The sequence below is a fragment of the Empidonax traillii genome, unplaced genomic scaffold, assembly GCF_003031625.1.
Source record: "Empidonax traillii isolate 1590-97213 ecotype Southwest subspecies unplaced genomic scaffold, ASM303162v1 scaffold297:size655095, whole genome shotgun sequence".
Classification (NCBI taxonomy): domain Eukaryota; kingdom Metazoa; phylum Chordata; class Aves; order Passeriformes; family Tyrannidae; genus Empidonax; species Empidonax traillii.
Window position 1 is genome coordinate 210072 of NW_020955490.1, and position 12773 is coordinate 222844.

The 12773-nt window shown below is 45.7% G+C and overlaps 1 protein-coding gene and 1 long non-coding RNA gene across 3 annotated transcripts; one reads left to right on the top strand and one right to left on the bottom strand.

Annotated features, from left to right (window-relative positions):
* The first annotated feature begins 532 nt into the window (after positions 1-532).
* On the top strand, positions 533-12341 carry LOC114060911 (ankyrin repeat domain-containing protein 9-like). Of its 2 annotated transcripts, none has more exons than XM_027890793.1 (2): positions 533-1752; positions 11965-12341. In XM_027890793.1, exons 1-2 carry the CDS (start codon positions 880-882, stop codon positions 12175-12177), a joined length of 1086 nt encoding a protein of 361 aa, XP_027746594.1. In that variant the 5' UTR covers positions 533-879; the 3' UTR covers positions 12178-12341. The 2 variants fall into 2 exon arrangements, with proteins under 2 accessions (XP_027746594.1, XP_027746595.1); XM_027890794.1 differs by lacking the exon at positions 11965-12341 and adding an exon at positions 6416-6969.
* LOC114060912 lies at positions 11948-12518 on the bottom strand. The gene is made up of 2 exons (XR_003572001.1): positions 12334-12518; positions 11948-12143 (listed from the first exon to the last, which is right to left on the bottom strand). It is a non-coding gene; the product is annotated as an uncharacterized LOC114060912 (long non-coding RNA).
* Positions 12519-12773: the final 255 nt, after the last annotated feature.

Here is a 12773-nt window from a genome sequence, read left to right on the forward strand (position 1 = left end):
TCCCAACCCACCAACTGGGTCTGGCCATTAACCTTTTGTTTATGCACTTGCTGAGCAGCTCAGAGGCACTTCAGGTATTTCCCTGCTGAACAAAGGCAGGCTATTAAACCCAGCAATATGCTTTATGACTCTGGGCATCATTACTGCACAAGCCATTTGACTCTGCCCTCTGCAGAGATTAATGCTGGGATCTCAAACATCACTAATGCCTTATAGACAATCCATTAACATCAGTGTCTCCTAAGTGGCCAGCCATACCATTATTCACAAAATAGGGATTCCTTCCTAATGCTACTGCTACCAATCCCTTGATTTCCTGAGCATGTAATCATGCGTATTATCAGCCGTGGAGTATTTTACACTGCTACATATTTTTTACTATATAATGAGATGTGTGTGTGTGTGTGAGTGACACACATAAAAAAAAAAAAAAAAAGAAGAATATTGCTATTCCACTTGCTGCAGCGTATGAGCTGATCTGGTTAGACATGAAATGCAGACAGAAATCCGCCTCACCTCTCAAGCTAATTTTAGTCTCTCCCTCTGTTCTCTCTGGCTGTGTGTGTATAAAATCACTCTCAGTCTGACAGCGTTTCAGTAACCTGTGCCATGCACAGAGCGGGATGTACTTACTAACCATCTGCTTGCATGGCACGGGTTAACTGAGCCTGTGGGATTGTGCTTACCTAAACAAAACCACTGCAGTGAGGGGAAAAACAATGAATGGGTGGAGATGATCAGCCCATGCATTCCAGCTAGTGCAGTCCAGGCAGCAATGACAGCCTGAAGGTTGCAGCAGCATCGGGATCGGCATTCCAAGTGCACTGATCTTACAGTCTGGAGTGATTTTGTGTGGAGCTGCTCTTTATTTGCTGAGCCATGGCCAGTAACCAGGCCAGCCTGCAGGATGATCAGAGCAGGCACTGCAAGTTCTTATCCTATATGTTCTACCAGGCTGTGAGAGATCACAAGCCTGTGTGGATGCTGGAAGACATGAGAACTATGGAATATTTTTACTGGGAGGAAAATGCCAGCCTACGAACCTACTCACCTTCAGAAGCCCTTCTCTATGCAGTGGTGCATAATCACCTGCCTTATGCTCAGTATCTGCTGTCTCATTTTCCAGAGGAGGCTCTCAAGGTGCCTGGGGAACACTTCTGCTATTGCCCATCCTCTGCTCCTCATTTGGCCATGGCGGTCACATATGACAGGAGAGATATCTTGGGACTGATCATCAAAATTGCACACAAGCTCCCCAGCTTGAACTCCTACATCAATAGGGCTGGCTGCTTTCATCTGGAAGATGGGAAAACCCCCCTGCACCTTGCCTGTGAACTGCTGAGGTCAGAGACGGTCCTAATCCTCCTTGGGAATGGAGCCTCTCCCAGGATAGAGGACAGTAAAGGGCTTACCCCTCTGGACGTCATCCTGGAGCAGATGTGGGACTCCAAAGTCAATGTCGCATCAAAGAAGCTCTGCCTCGACTACCTCTTGCTCTTCATGCCCAACCCACAGTTTAAGATGAGGAAAGTTCTGCAGGAGCATCCAGACCACTGGACAGCTTTGCTGGGAGAAGACAAATTCAACAGCCTGGTGGGGAACACACCTGCTTCTTTATACCTGCAAGCTATGCAAACTATTCTCCAGACTCTTCCCCCTTCTCACTTCCCTAAAAGCATCCAGGAACTACCTATACCTCAGGCACTAAAGCCCTTACCATCCTATGGCAAAAAGCTACCGACAAAAAATGTGGTAAATGTTTTTCCTTGACTTTATTCGCTGGGTCTTGGATTTTCAAAGGCAACTTAGGGGAGCTGGTCATCCACCACCCCCTGCATTTTAGTGTGATTTTAGTACTTAACCTATTAGGCTATGCTGGAAAATCCAATATTTTGTGACAAGATTTTAAATGTCTTTTCTAACTGATTGCAGGCACAGCACTTTTAAAGGCAAAAGCCTCCCTTGTTCTCTGTTTTGTTGTGCATGTGAAGGGTTAACTGTAGTCGAGACTGTGTTATGTTTGGTTTCTCAACTGTCAACTGCTATCAGTGTATCTGAATTCCCAATATGATAACTCTATCCTGTGTAATGTACCTGGGTAAAAAGGAACATGCTGGGCATGTGGAATTTACCCACACGCTAGTGGGATTTTCAAATGGTGTAACTATGGGACTGTGTTCTGCTAGAGCTGGGAGAAACACCCTTCTCTACCAACAGGGTTCAAACGTCACGTTTCCTTTCTAACAATGATCTAGCGTCATCCAGTAATAACCACAAAGTCCATGGCTGATGCTGCAGGGCAGTAGAGGCAGTCCTGCAGGGTACCTGACTTTACCGAGATACTTTTCAGTAGGTCATGTGGAGGGCATTAGTTCAGAGAGGGGCAGTGAGTGTATATTCCTGGGGGGCTGGGGAATAGAAAGCCACAGAACAGCTGACAGAAAGCATCCTGTCTCACCTGGGAATGAGGGGGTTAAAGACAATCCCAGCCCTGATGTATCCAGTCAAAAACTAAACAATTCCTGGGGAGGAAAGAAACTGGAATGGTTTGTTGGACTTACAAGTTCATTTTAGAGGGTTTACATATTCATCAGGGGGTTGGAATTATTACAATTTATTACAAATAGGAGGTTTTAGGGGATGACATAAAGGGAAAACCCAGGTTAACAAATTTGGGGATTTGGGGGGATTTTACAGGGAGGAAACAGGTATTTGGTTCTACAGGATGCAGGGATTCAGGAACACAATGGGAGAGATATGGTATAAATAAATACGGTATAAATAAACCTTCTGCAGAGGTTTGATGAAATCAAGGTGTGGACTCTGTGGGCTGGGGCAGGGCAATCAACACCTGATGATATCTTGTATGTTTCTCAAACTGAAGTTTTTTTCCCAACTCTCATAGCCCATGGCTTTCTGCAAAGTCCACTCAAATCCCTCTCTGTAGATATCATATTTTGGGATCCAACACTCTGATGCCTCTACAGACCTGTGCAATGGGGAAGGAACCATTTTCCTTGTCGCCCAGTAAACAAATGGCAATTGGAGCAGGGCCAGCGGGAGCCCTGTCCTTCATAACTGACATTATTTCTTCCTGACTTATGTTTCAGAACATATCTCTACAGGAGATGTAGCTCACTGACTTGGTCTCCTAGTGGGTCTCAGAGCCAGCAGCACTAGTTACTCATCCTAAACTGGAGTGTGATGTTCTGCTGTTAAAAGTTGTTACTTGTTGTCAATTAGAGTATTTTTGCCACCCGAGGCCAGACACAGGGCCTGACCCTGGAAATGACAATAAGTTCCCACTGACTGAGCACTGCAGGCAGGGTGTGTTTGCAGAAAGTGGGTTTGGGGCTGCCCAGCCTTCTGGGTAGCTCTGAACCTCACTGCTCAGGCAGAGCCATCTCCGTTCAAGGCACTAGTCCTGCTCTTCTGGCTGTTCTCAGCACCAACGGAGCAGCAGTAGAGCCCCCATTCCCTTTGGGGGACATCCCTTATTTTGGACCCCAGTGTTCTCCTCTCTTTGTAAGTGCAACCCTCTGTTCTGCTGGAGTAGCATAACTCAATTCCCAGATCTGCACTGAGCAGTAGTGAGGAACTTGCTCAGCTGTTCAACTGCACTTGGAGCCAAAGTGAGGCACAAAACCCCTTTAGCAAGACTGGCTAAGAAAGGATGTTTAGTCACATCTCAATTGCTTTGTGCAAAAATGACTCGTGTCTCATCTGGCTAATTCCCTGCCTGTACCAAGGAGGCTGTACTGGACCCTTTTTTTCCATCAGTACAGGGAACACTTCCACTCAGCTTCCTTCTGCAAGGGGTACCTCCTGTATGCCACGTCCAGGTGGAGATTTTGCTGTGGGAATGCGCAACATGTCAGTCACAGCAAACGGGAGCATGCTTTCTGAGACCTTGGGGTGCTCGTCCCAGCCATCCCTTCCCACGTGCTGTAGGAGGACCTCAGTGCTGGTGCCACCTGCGCTAGGCAGGTGAATATCCAGGATTGCTTGTGAGGTGGAGAAAATGTCAAGCCCAGCCCTAAAAGTGGCAAGCAGGCCATGAAGGGGTTAACCCTTCTCCTGAAATCCCACATCCCTGGTGCTGCAGTGTCCTTCTGCCCCTGCCCCTGGGAACTTGAACGTCTTTCTCCATCTGTGTCTATTCCTCCTTGTTCAGTGGGAGAGGCTGTTAACAGGGAAATTCAGGGTCAATCTTCGGTGAGGGTTTTGCAGGGAGGCTGCTCCCTCCGCAGGCTTTGCTGCAGACACAGGCTGTCACAGCTTGGGAAGCAAAGCAGGGCCCAAGGCAGATTTGCATCATAAGCGGTGGCTCAGCTGCTTCTGCCAAGCCCTGCAGGCTCCCAAGCCCTGGAACATACACCCCACCCCTCCCCACAAAAACGTGGAGCTCAAGACAGAGGACAGTGCAGGCGCTCGCTGCCCACGATTGACCAGAGCAACTGTGCAGAGCATGGCCCCTGTGGTACCCCTGGAGTCCAGAGGAGTAGGATTGGGTTTGTTCCCAGTAGCACTGCGGTATCTCATCCGGATGTCAGTGGGTGAGAGGCGGAGGAGGCTGGTGATGGATATTATTAGAATAGTAATTAGGCCCCAAGAGCAGAAATCCCAGGAAAGGAGGGAATGGAAATCATCCACTGTTTTTGTGCTGGCTTGAAACCATGAGAGTTTTGTGCTATAAGGAATTGCAGAAGAGGGAGGGGAAGGCTGTTAGACTTACAAATCCAAGGAGGCAGGTAGGGATTCTTGGCATTAATGGAGAGTACTTTCTAATAAGGCAGGAGGCTGTACTCAGAGAGCCAGAGCAACCCAGTGGGAGCAAGTGAATCTAAAATGGTGCAGGGATCTCTTGTTGGCCATAATAACTGTGGATCATTGCAAAGGTCAGGGATCAGGACCTTCAGGCTTATGGGTGGATTTGTAGCAGACAGTGGGATGCTTGTGTGCATGCATTTATCCATGTGGGAGACTCCCCTCTATTCAACTGCCCAGAGAGAGGATAGAAGATGAATTGTCTTGAGAAGTTTCCTTCTGGGGCATATTTGTGACTGGTACCACAGTCTGGTCCACTGGTGGCCAACATGCAAAAATTCTGGTGTGTTCATCCCAGTGTGAAACAGACAGCTACCAACACAGGAAAGATCACTCCACAACCCCCTCATTTCTCCTTCTCCTGACCATTTTACCAAGAGACCAAGCACTAGATGGCTCTCAGTCATGGAGCTACCCTTGGACCTCCCATGTGCAGTCCCACTGGGCCATAAGTGTTGTGGTGACAACTCTTTCCATTGCCTGTAGCAGTATAATTGCAGGAAGGGTCCTCCTTCTGATGGAATGGGAGAATCTTCTCCCTAAACCCAGTTTGCTTATCTTGTGACGACCGATCTGTTAGTTTGAGATCCTATTTGTCTTCCTGCTCAGTACAGTGACATTACATCAGATATGGCCAAATCTACCTCAGCCCTCCTGTCTGCATTGGTTTTTTTCCCCATTCTTTCCAAGTCAGGTCATTAGCAAAAGTAAACTCAAAATATGTTGCAGACTGCCTGCAATCTGACAGTCTTGAAAAATCCCTATGCTTGCATGAAAAATATGTTGGTGACTTTGTAAATCAAAAAGGGTGCTAGGTGCTGTGTGGTGATGTTTACATTTCGCAGATATGCGTACTGAGTAAGTGTTGCTAAAATCTGTATTTCTGAACAGGGGAAAAGAATAAAAACGACAGAGAAAAGGGGAGAGGGTTAAGTCTTTTCTAATCTTTGGATTACAGGTTGGCTCTGCAGGTTACATCTTTTTAATTTCAATTTTGAGGAGTAGCATTGTAAGGATCTGAGTTGTCTGGGTATGTGTGTGACTACAGTTTTGGTGAGAACCACTTCAGTGGGCACAGCGAGTGACTCGGGGGGTGTGTGTGGCGAGGGAGGGGTTGTGTGGGGGTGTGTGAGTGAAAACGCGTGGGTGCATGTGCGCACAGGGATGTCTGTGTCTGGCTGCCCTCTCCTGGTAAAACCCGTAGCTGACTGACAGCATTTACTGCACTGCTCGTACCCAGCGACCGATGCCTTAAGGAAGCAGCCTTTGCACGAGTTCATTGTGTGTCCCGGGCTCTGTGCTGCTGACAGGTAAGGACATTTCTTCTTCTCTTGTAAAGAGGTAGCAGCTTTGCTCTTGAAATGGGTGTTTCACCCCTGAAAACCAAGCACAAGGGCTTCTGCTTGCCAGCAACTACAATCGTCCAGCGAAGGGTTTGTGACGCTTGCCACATTTTATTCTAGAGTCCATTTTTTTTTTTTTAATAAAATCTATTAAATATACATCTTCATCTTTCTTTTCTCTGGGCTGCCAGCAAAATTCAGCCGCCTGTGACTTCCTAACCATATGCTTCTGTCTATTTTTGCAGCACCATTAGCAGGAAGATTCTGACCTCTGACCTCTTTACACCTGAAGTAACGCTTTTTAAGTCAATTTTATCACTCCTGATGTTTGTTGGTCTAAAGGAAGACAGAAACTGTTTGTGCATTTATGTTGTTTGAGACTCTTCTGACTTCAGCATACAAATAAAAGTGATACTTAATCCCCAAAATAATTTTTTACATTTTTCATACTTTGAATGTATATAGATATATATTTTCCATCTCTCCAATTCTGATGGGCATTTCCCTGTTCCCAGTTTCCTTGGCTTTTTTGGAATCAGCATGGCAGTGACAGATGCTTAAGACCGAATGTTGCCATGCCCAAATACAAATGAATGTTCACTGTATGCTATGACTTTCTTATAAAGCCCTACTTTTGTAATTTTTAGGGGGAAAAAATCTTCACTATAATTGTGTTTGTACATTACTTGCTGCATGATTAAAGATAAATTGTAATGTGCTGGAATAAAGCATATATACATAGCCTGATAATTAGGTATATTAGCTGTGAAAATAATTTAATCTGATTGTATTACTATAATAAACTTGCAATATAAAATTGATGTGTCTTTTATTATACAGTTGGTCAAATCCACCCACGAGTATCTTTTGCATTTGCTTTGGCTCATCTAGTTGTTTGATGATGATTTTTGACTGCTGAGCTATTAGATCCAAAAAATGTGATCGGAGGAAGATAATATTTTCCTTCACAGGCTTGCAGTACCTGGCTGTGCTGTCAGAAGATGACCCCAAGTGACGAGGTGAACTCATACTAATGAGTCAGAAGAAGGGGCTCAACAGGGTGAATGATAATTGGGTTTGGAGATTTCCACTGTTTAGGTTTGAGTTCAGCTCACACAGCTGTTTCCAGCGAACATAACAGTGCTGGTGGCCTGCTCTCCTTGTCTGGTTCGTATTCCATCAACAAGATCCTTTCCTTTCTAGGGTTTTTCTCTGTACAGGAAGATGTCCCAGCAAGGCTTCCAGCACCAACTTCTCCTGTAGACACAGCTGCTGCTGAAGGCCCTCAAGCAGACGTGCACCTTGCACCCTCTGTGCTATCTGTGGGGTAATGATCCACCAGGTTCTGTGCACAAGCTCTGTCACAAACAGCCCCCCAAAGTGTCTCCAGTGATGGGTAGCTGTTTTGGATGATGACAATGATAATCACACAAGTAGATCTCCACCACCAACTGTACCTCCTCAATGCGCCCTAGTACATACAAGCTATAACCCAAGGATAACTCCTCTGAGCCTGTGCTTGCATAGGAAGTTACTGGTTTTATGGAAGAATGCAGAGAGGGGAATTGTTTCTCTGATCTCACTTAAAGAAGCTTTAGACTATCTCCTTGCCTTCATAGTTGGAGACTTAGCCCTGACTATTTCACCACAATGTGGTCCCCAAAGAAAGAAGTTTTCTGGCTTATTTGCTTCCACCTTTCCTGTATTTGAGAAGGAGAATCTGACTGAATTGCTGTCATGCCCTGGCAGCTCTGCTGAGGCTGACAATCAGGGCATTAACGAGCTGCTCTGGCAGCTGAGGGAGTCCCAGGCTGACTCATCCCTCAGAGCCAGTCTCATCTACGTACTGGGTTTTTTACAACTGTAGTTGGCTGGAGCCCATGCACCAGCAGGCAGCAAGACAGGTATTTAAATAGAGCGAGAAATTTAAAGGGTATATGCCCTTGTGTGGGGGGGAAACACTGTCACAAGAAGATGACGCATGGACCGAAATCCTGCCCACACCTAAGTTACTCGAGCGCACCTCCCTGAGTGAGTCACCCCAAACGGAGCTGATAGGCTTGGCATGTCCCATAGTATCTGTGTCTGTCTGTCCAGAACACTAGCAGTGCCTTCTGGGAGCATGCACTGTGCTTTGCTGCAGCACCACACTCAGCTGATAATACGGATGACTGTGCGCAGCCGTTGGGCTTCAGCTCCCAAGATGCCTGCACTTGCCTCCAGCACTTTGGAAGATGCTCTGGAGCCAAGAAGCCAGATTTCTCTGAGGGTGACTCCTAAGGGATTTGGAAAATCTGTCATAATTTTCCAGTCCCAGTTCCAGCTCTAGTAAAGTGTGTTTCCATTTTGCTACGGATCTCCTGTGAAGGGGAATTTTATTGCTAGTCAGAAGGCTTTTGGCGAATCTCATGAGTACATACACAGAGAAGATAGCTGTGCTCTGTACACCAGCTATGCCCACCCACGCAGATTCCCATGAAAAGCTGTGAGGAGGAGGAATGATTATCACAGAGTTGTCAGACTCGCACAAGGAAACTTGGGAGAAAGGAAGAAAAGGGTTGGAACAGGCAGTATGGCAAGATGCCTTGTGGGAAGCAGATCCTACAGTTGAACAGAAATAGGGAAAATAGTCTGGAGAATCCCAAACCACAGTACAAGCTATGAGAAGCACAGTAACACAGAAACCACTCCCTGCCACCTCCTCCTAGAGCTTGGCTTCAGGATCACAGAGGATGTCAGGAACCAGTTTCAAAACTGAGGCAATGTAATGCCCTCGCTGTCTCCATTCTGGAGATACTGTCATGAAGTCTGCAAGCTGGTGTAAGCAGGCACTGGCATAAGCAACTCAGAGACACAGGTCCAATCTGTTGCTGCCTCCCTGATCCCTACTCCTGCCCCCAACCAAGCAAGTCCCAGCAAAGCTGGGTCATGGTGCTGTCCCACCAGTGCTGGTGCTGCCCAAGGGGACACAGGGTCTGGTAACGGGAATGAGCAACCAGGCAGGTGGTACTGCTCCTTTCTAAGGTTGCTTTTAACTCCAGCAGTAGAACACCTTGTTCTTTGACGCAGAATTAAACAGGGAAGATCTCCACTAATGTTGAACAAAGCCCCTCTCTGTAATGCTGTACATTGTGTGCACATAAGAAATATCTTAACTGTCTCCTGAATTAGAGCAAACCTGGTATGTTTAAAACAGTGAAGGCTTCTGAAATGGGTGAAGAAGAGGCTGACAAGCATTAGAAAAGGAAATAATCATCAGGGATGACTGGGAATCGATGTTTCTATGCCACCAAAACGGACAATATTGCAAAATACACTTTGTTTCTGATTCAGAATGAAAATTCAAAATATCAAAATTTATATGAACACAGTTTTACACGGGAGAAAAATGACCCAGATCTATCAAAATAATTGCTAAAGAATAGCAAAATTTTTACAACGTTGCAATACTTTGCTTTTTTATTTTTAATAATGTTAAAGCACTAAAAATAATTAAAATATTATCAAAACAAACTCTTCTGATAGCTGAAAGTCTTTGTTCAGATTTTCTTCTACCAGAAATTTTGACAAAATAGGAACATAAACGTCACACTGTGGGGTCCTCCCATCTCTAGCACTGTCAAGGTAAAGAGAGCACCTTTGCCTGGTCACTTTCTGCAACGCATTCCCTACTTACTCCCTCAGTACCCACAGCTGTTGGATTGGGAATGTTCGAGGGTATACCCTTGCCTAGTCCTGCAGTATTCATCTTTTGACCAAATTTGTCTAGTTTTTCTTTGAGCCTGTTGCTACTGTCACATCCACAGCACCGTACAGCAGCAATTTACATTTATCTGCACCAAAGCCCGTCTGCCACTTATTTTTCCCACACTTTAGTGAGGTCCTTCAGGTGCCTCCTGCTATCTCTGTGGTGTTTGCACACTTGAAAAACACCAGTACCATTGCGAACACAGAACTATCACTATTCATTCATTTCTCCAGTCGTAGGTTATATCTCAAACAAAACTGGGTCCAACACTGATCTCCAGGAGACCCCACTGTTGACTCTTCATGCTGACCACTAAATCCTACCCTTTGCCATCCTGTAACCAGCTCTCACTCCACGAAGTAACTCCTGTGATCCCATGACAGCTTCATTTCTTTGAAGGCCTGTGGCGTGGAACCTTGCCCACAGCTTTTTGAGAATCCAAATACATTACGCTCACTGGATCTCCCCTTTATTTTCTCTCCTTTTAAATTAGAAAAGTAATTTTACAAACAATTCAAGTTTTATGAAAGTAAATTTTGCAGTAAAATATGTTATGACAGGAGACAGCAAAATTAAAAAGGTTTGTCTGTCAGAAGGACCTAAAGATTTTTATAAATTGTGCAGTCTGCTTACAGAAGTGTCTCCCCAGCATGCAAGTGTAGTCCCATGTAGTGTCTGGGGAAACCCAGACACTATTTTTTAGAAGTCACTTCTGATTTTGAGGCTTTGACTGAAGCTGAAAATGAGCAACTACAGAACAAAAATCCCTGTTCTTCTGCCTGGAAGGTGTTAGGCAGTGACACTGTAAGTAGTCTCTTTTTCAGAGTTTACAGATCTTAGGGAGATGCTATTTTCAGCTGTGATACATATATTTTCAGACACTAAACTTCTCACCAATACAGTTGACTGTTTGATCAAATGGGGTTTTTTATGGGACTCCTTCTCTGGGTAGAACTGAGCTTTGGTGATAGCTACAGCCTTTGGCTCACTTTTCCACCAGCCAGCAGGTCCGGTATGGTGACAGACAGAGATAAAATTACATTCCATGCATAATTTGGGATTTAATGAAAGGAAAGCCAAAATTATAAGAAGAAAGAGCTCTGCCTAAACCGAGCTTCTGCTTAAAGGTGTGTTTCCTAAGCACTCAAATTCACATGCTTACTTAGACAGGCTCACTCCGATCTGGTGAGCTTCAGGAAGGTGTAAGGTACGGTAAGTTACCCAAATTTGGGATCAGGGAGGCTGAGGATAGCTTTCCCACAAAATTATCCAGCTCTCCTTTTGCAGAATTAACAGATTCTAGAAGCAGATTGGTGCCTTGTGTTCTATTGAAAACATGAACCGGGTTTCCAACACACATCATCATCATCACTTCAAGCAAAAAACCCATCAATTAAATAACAAAGTCCAAACCTAGACCTCTCCATGCCCATTCTTATCCCCCTTTTGCAGATGTTTAGACCTGAGGAACCCCTTCCATCCTGGCCTGAGCTTTTGCCCCCATTGACTTGCAGGGGATGAACACCCAAATTTAAAGCTCTTAAAATACTGCACATGATATACAGCATGCAGCACGAATGCACATGCAAGCACCATGCCTGATGTGAAAGAAGATGTTCTGTGTGAGTCTTACTTATTTTTTAGAGTAAAAAGACCCTGCCTCAGCCAGGCAGGACTCCGTGACTGAATCCCTGGTGCCAGCCTGCCAGGTTTTGCCAAGCCTCCCTGCTGGACCTGTCAGTGCAACTGCTCTAAGATTCAGGCACGCAAATCCTTACCTTTAAGAGCAGGTCAGACTCTAAATATGCAACTGCAGCTTTAGTTTGTAGTAGCTACTGCTTCTATTGTCCATGTGGATTTTTATCCTATCCTCAATAACATCTAGAGACTGCTGAACCTGGGAGAACTGCTAATGATATGCTCTCACCAGTTAAAAAGAAGGGGGGGGGGCGGGGGAGAAGAATTTATTTTAAAATAAAAACCCCGTGTTTAAGCTTTACATTTCAAACATTTGAAGTGGTTTTTCTTCTTCTTTTATTCCTGCAGCGTTGCCTGAAAGGCCAGTCTTGCCTGGCTATTGTCTGCTTCCCTGCACGGCTCCCTGTGCTTTGGCAGTCAGTCCTGAAATCGCCACAGCTTTCAAGTGGATGCCTCGTCCAAAGAGAGACCTTTTATTCCGCCTCCCCTCATCATCAGTCGCACATGAGCCCTGTGGGGCTTTTGAACTGGAACACCACCGTTTATCAGAAGCGAAAATAAAGACTGCAACTCATAAAATGAAGGACTCTCAGCTGGGCAAGGCAGGATGGGAATAAAAAGGGATTACTGACAGCCCGCCCTTCTCCCAGGCGCGCCTTGGCTTGTCAGCTGCCAGAGCTGCGGCGCGGGGGGGGAGTCAAAAACGGCTTCGTACACCTGTGCAGCTGCTGCCCGCGATCATTTCCACTCATCGCCTTTGCCTTGTTTTTGTTTTTGTTTTTGTTTTTTTAAATTCCTTTTTTTTACGACTCTTTTCACACTTTCAGAGCGAAGGGCACCCCCGAGGGCCGGGCCGGGCCGCGGTGCCGCCGCCGGCCGCGAGATGGCGCCGCCGCTCTTCGGCCGCCGTGAGGGACCGCGGGCCGGGAGTGGGGGTCCGAAAACGTGGAACGTGTGAAAATATTCCTAAGAAACACTAATCAACACAATCAACACAGTAATCAACAACAACAGCAAAAAAGGTATTTATTCTTTGAAACAGAGAGCTGCTGAGAAGTAAGCTCTAAGTGATGTCCAGGTGTTAGAAAGACAAATTAGTTGTTGGTGGAATTGCCTTGTTAAAGGGCCTTGACATGTTTCAGTGATCTCAGACCAAG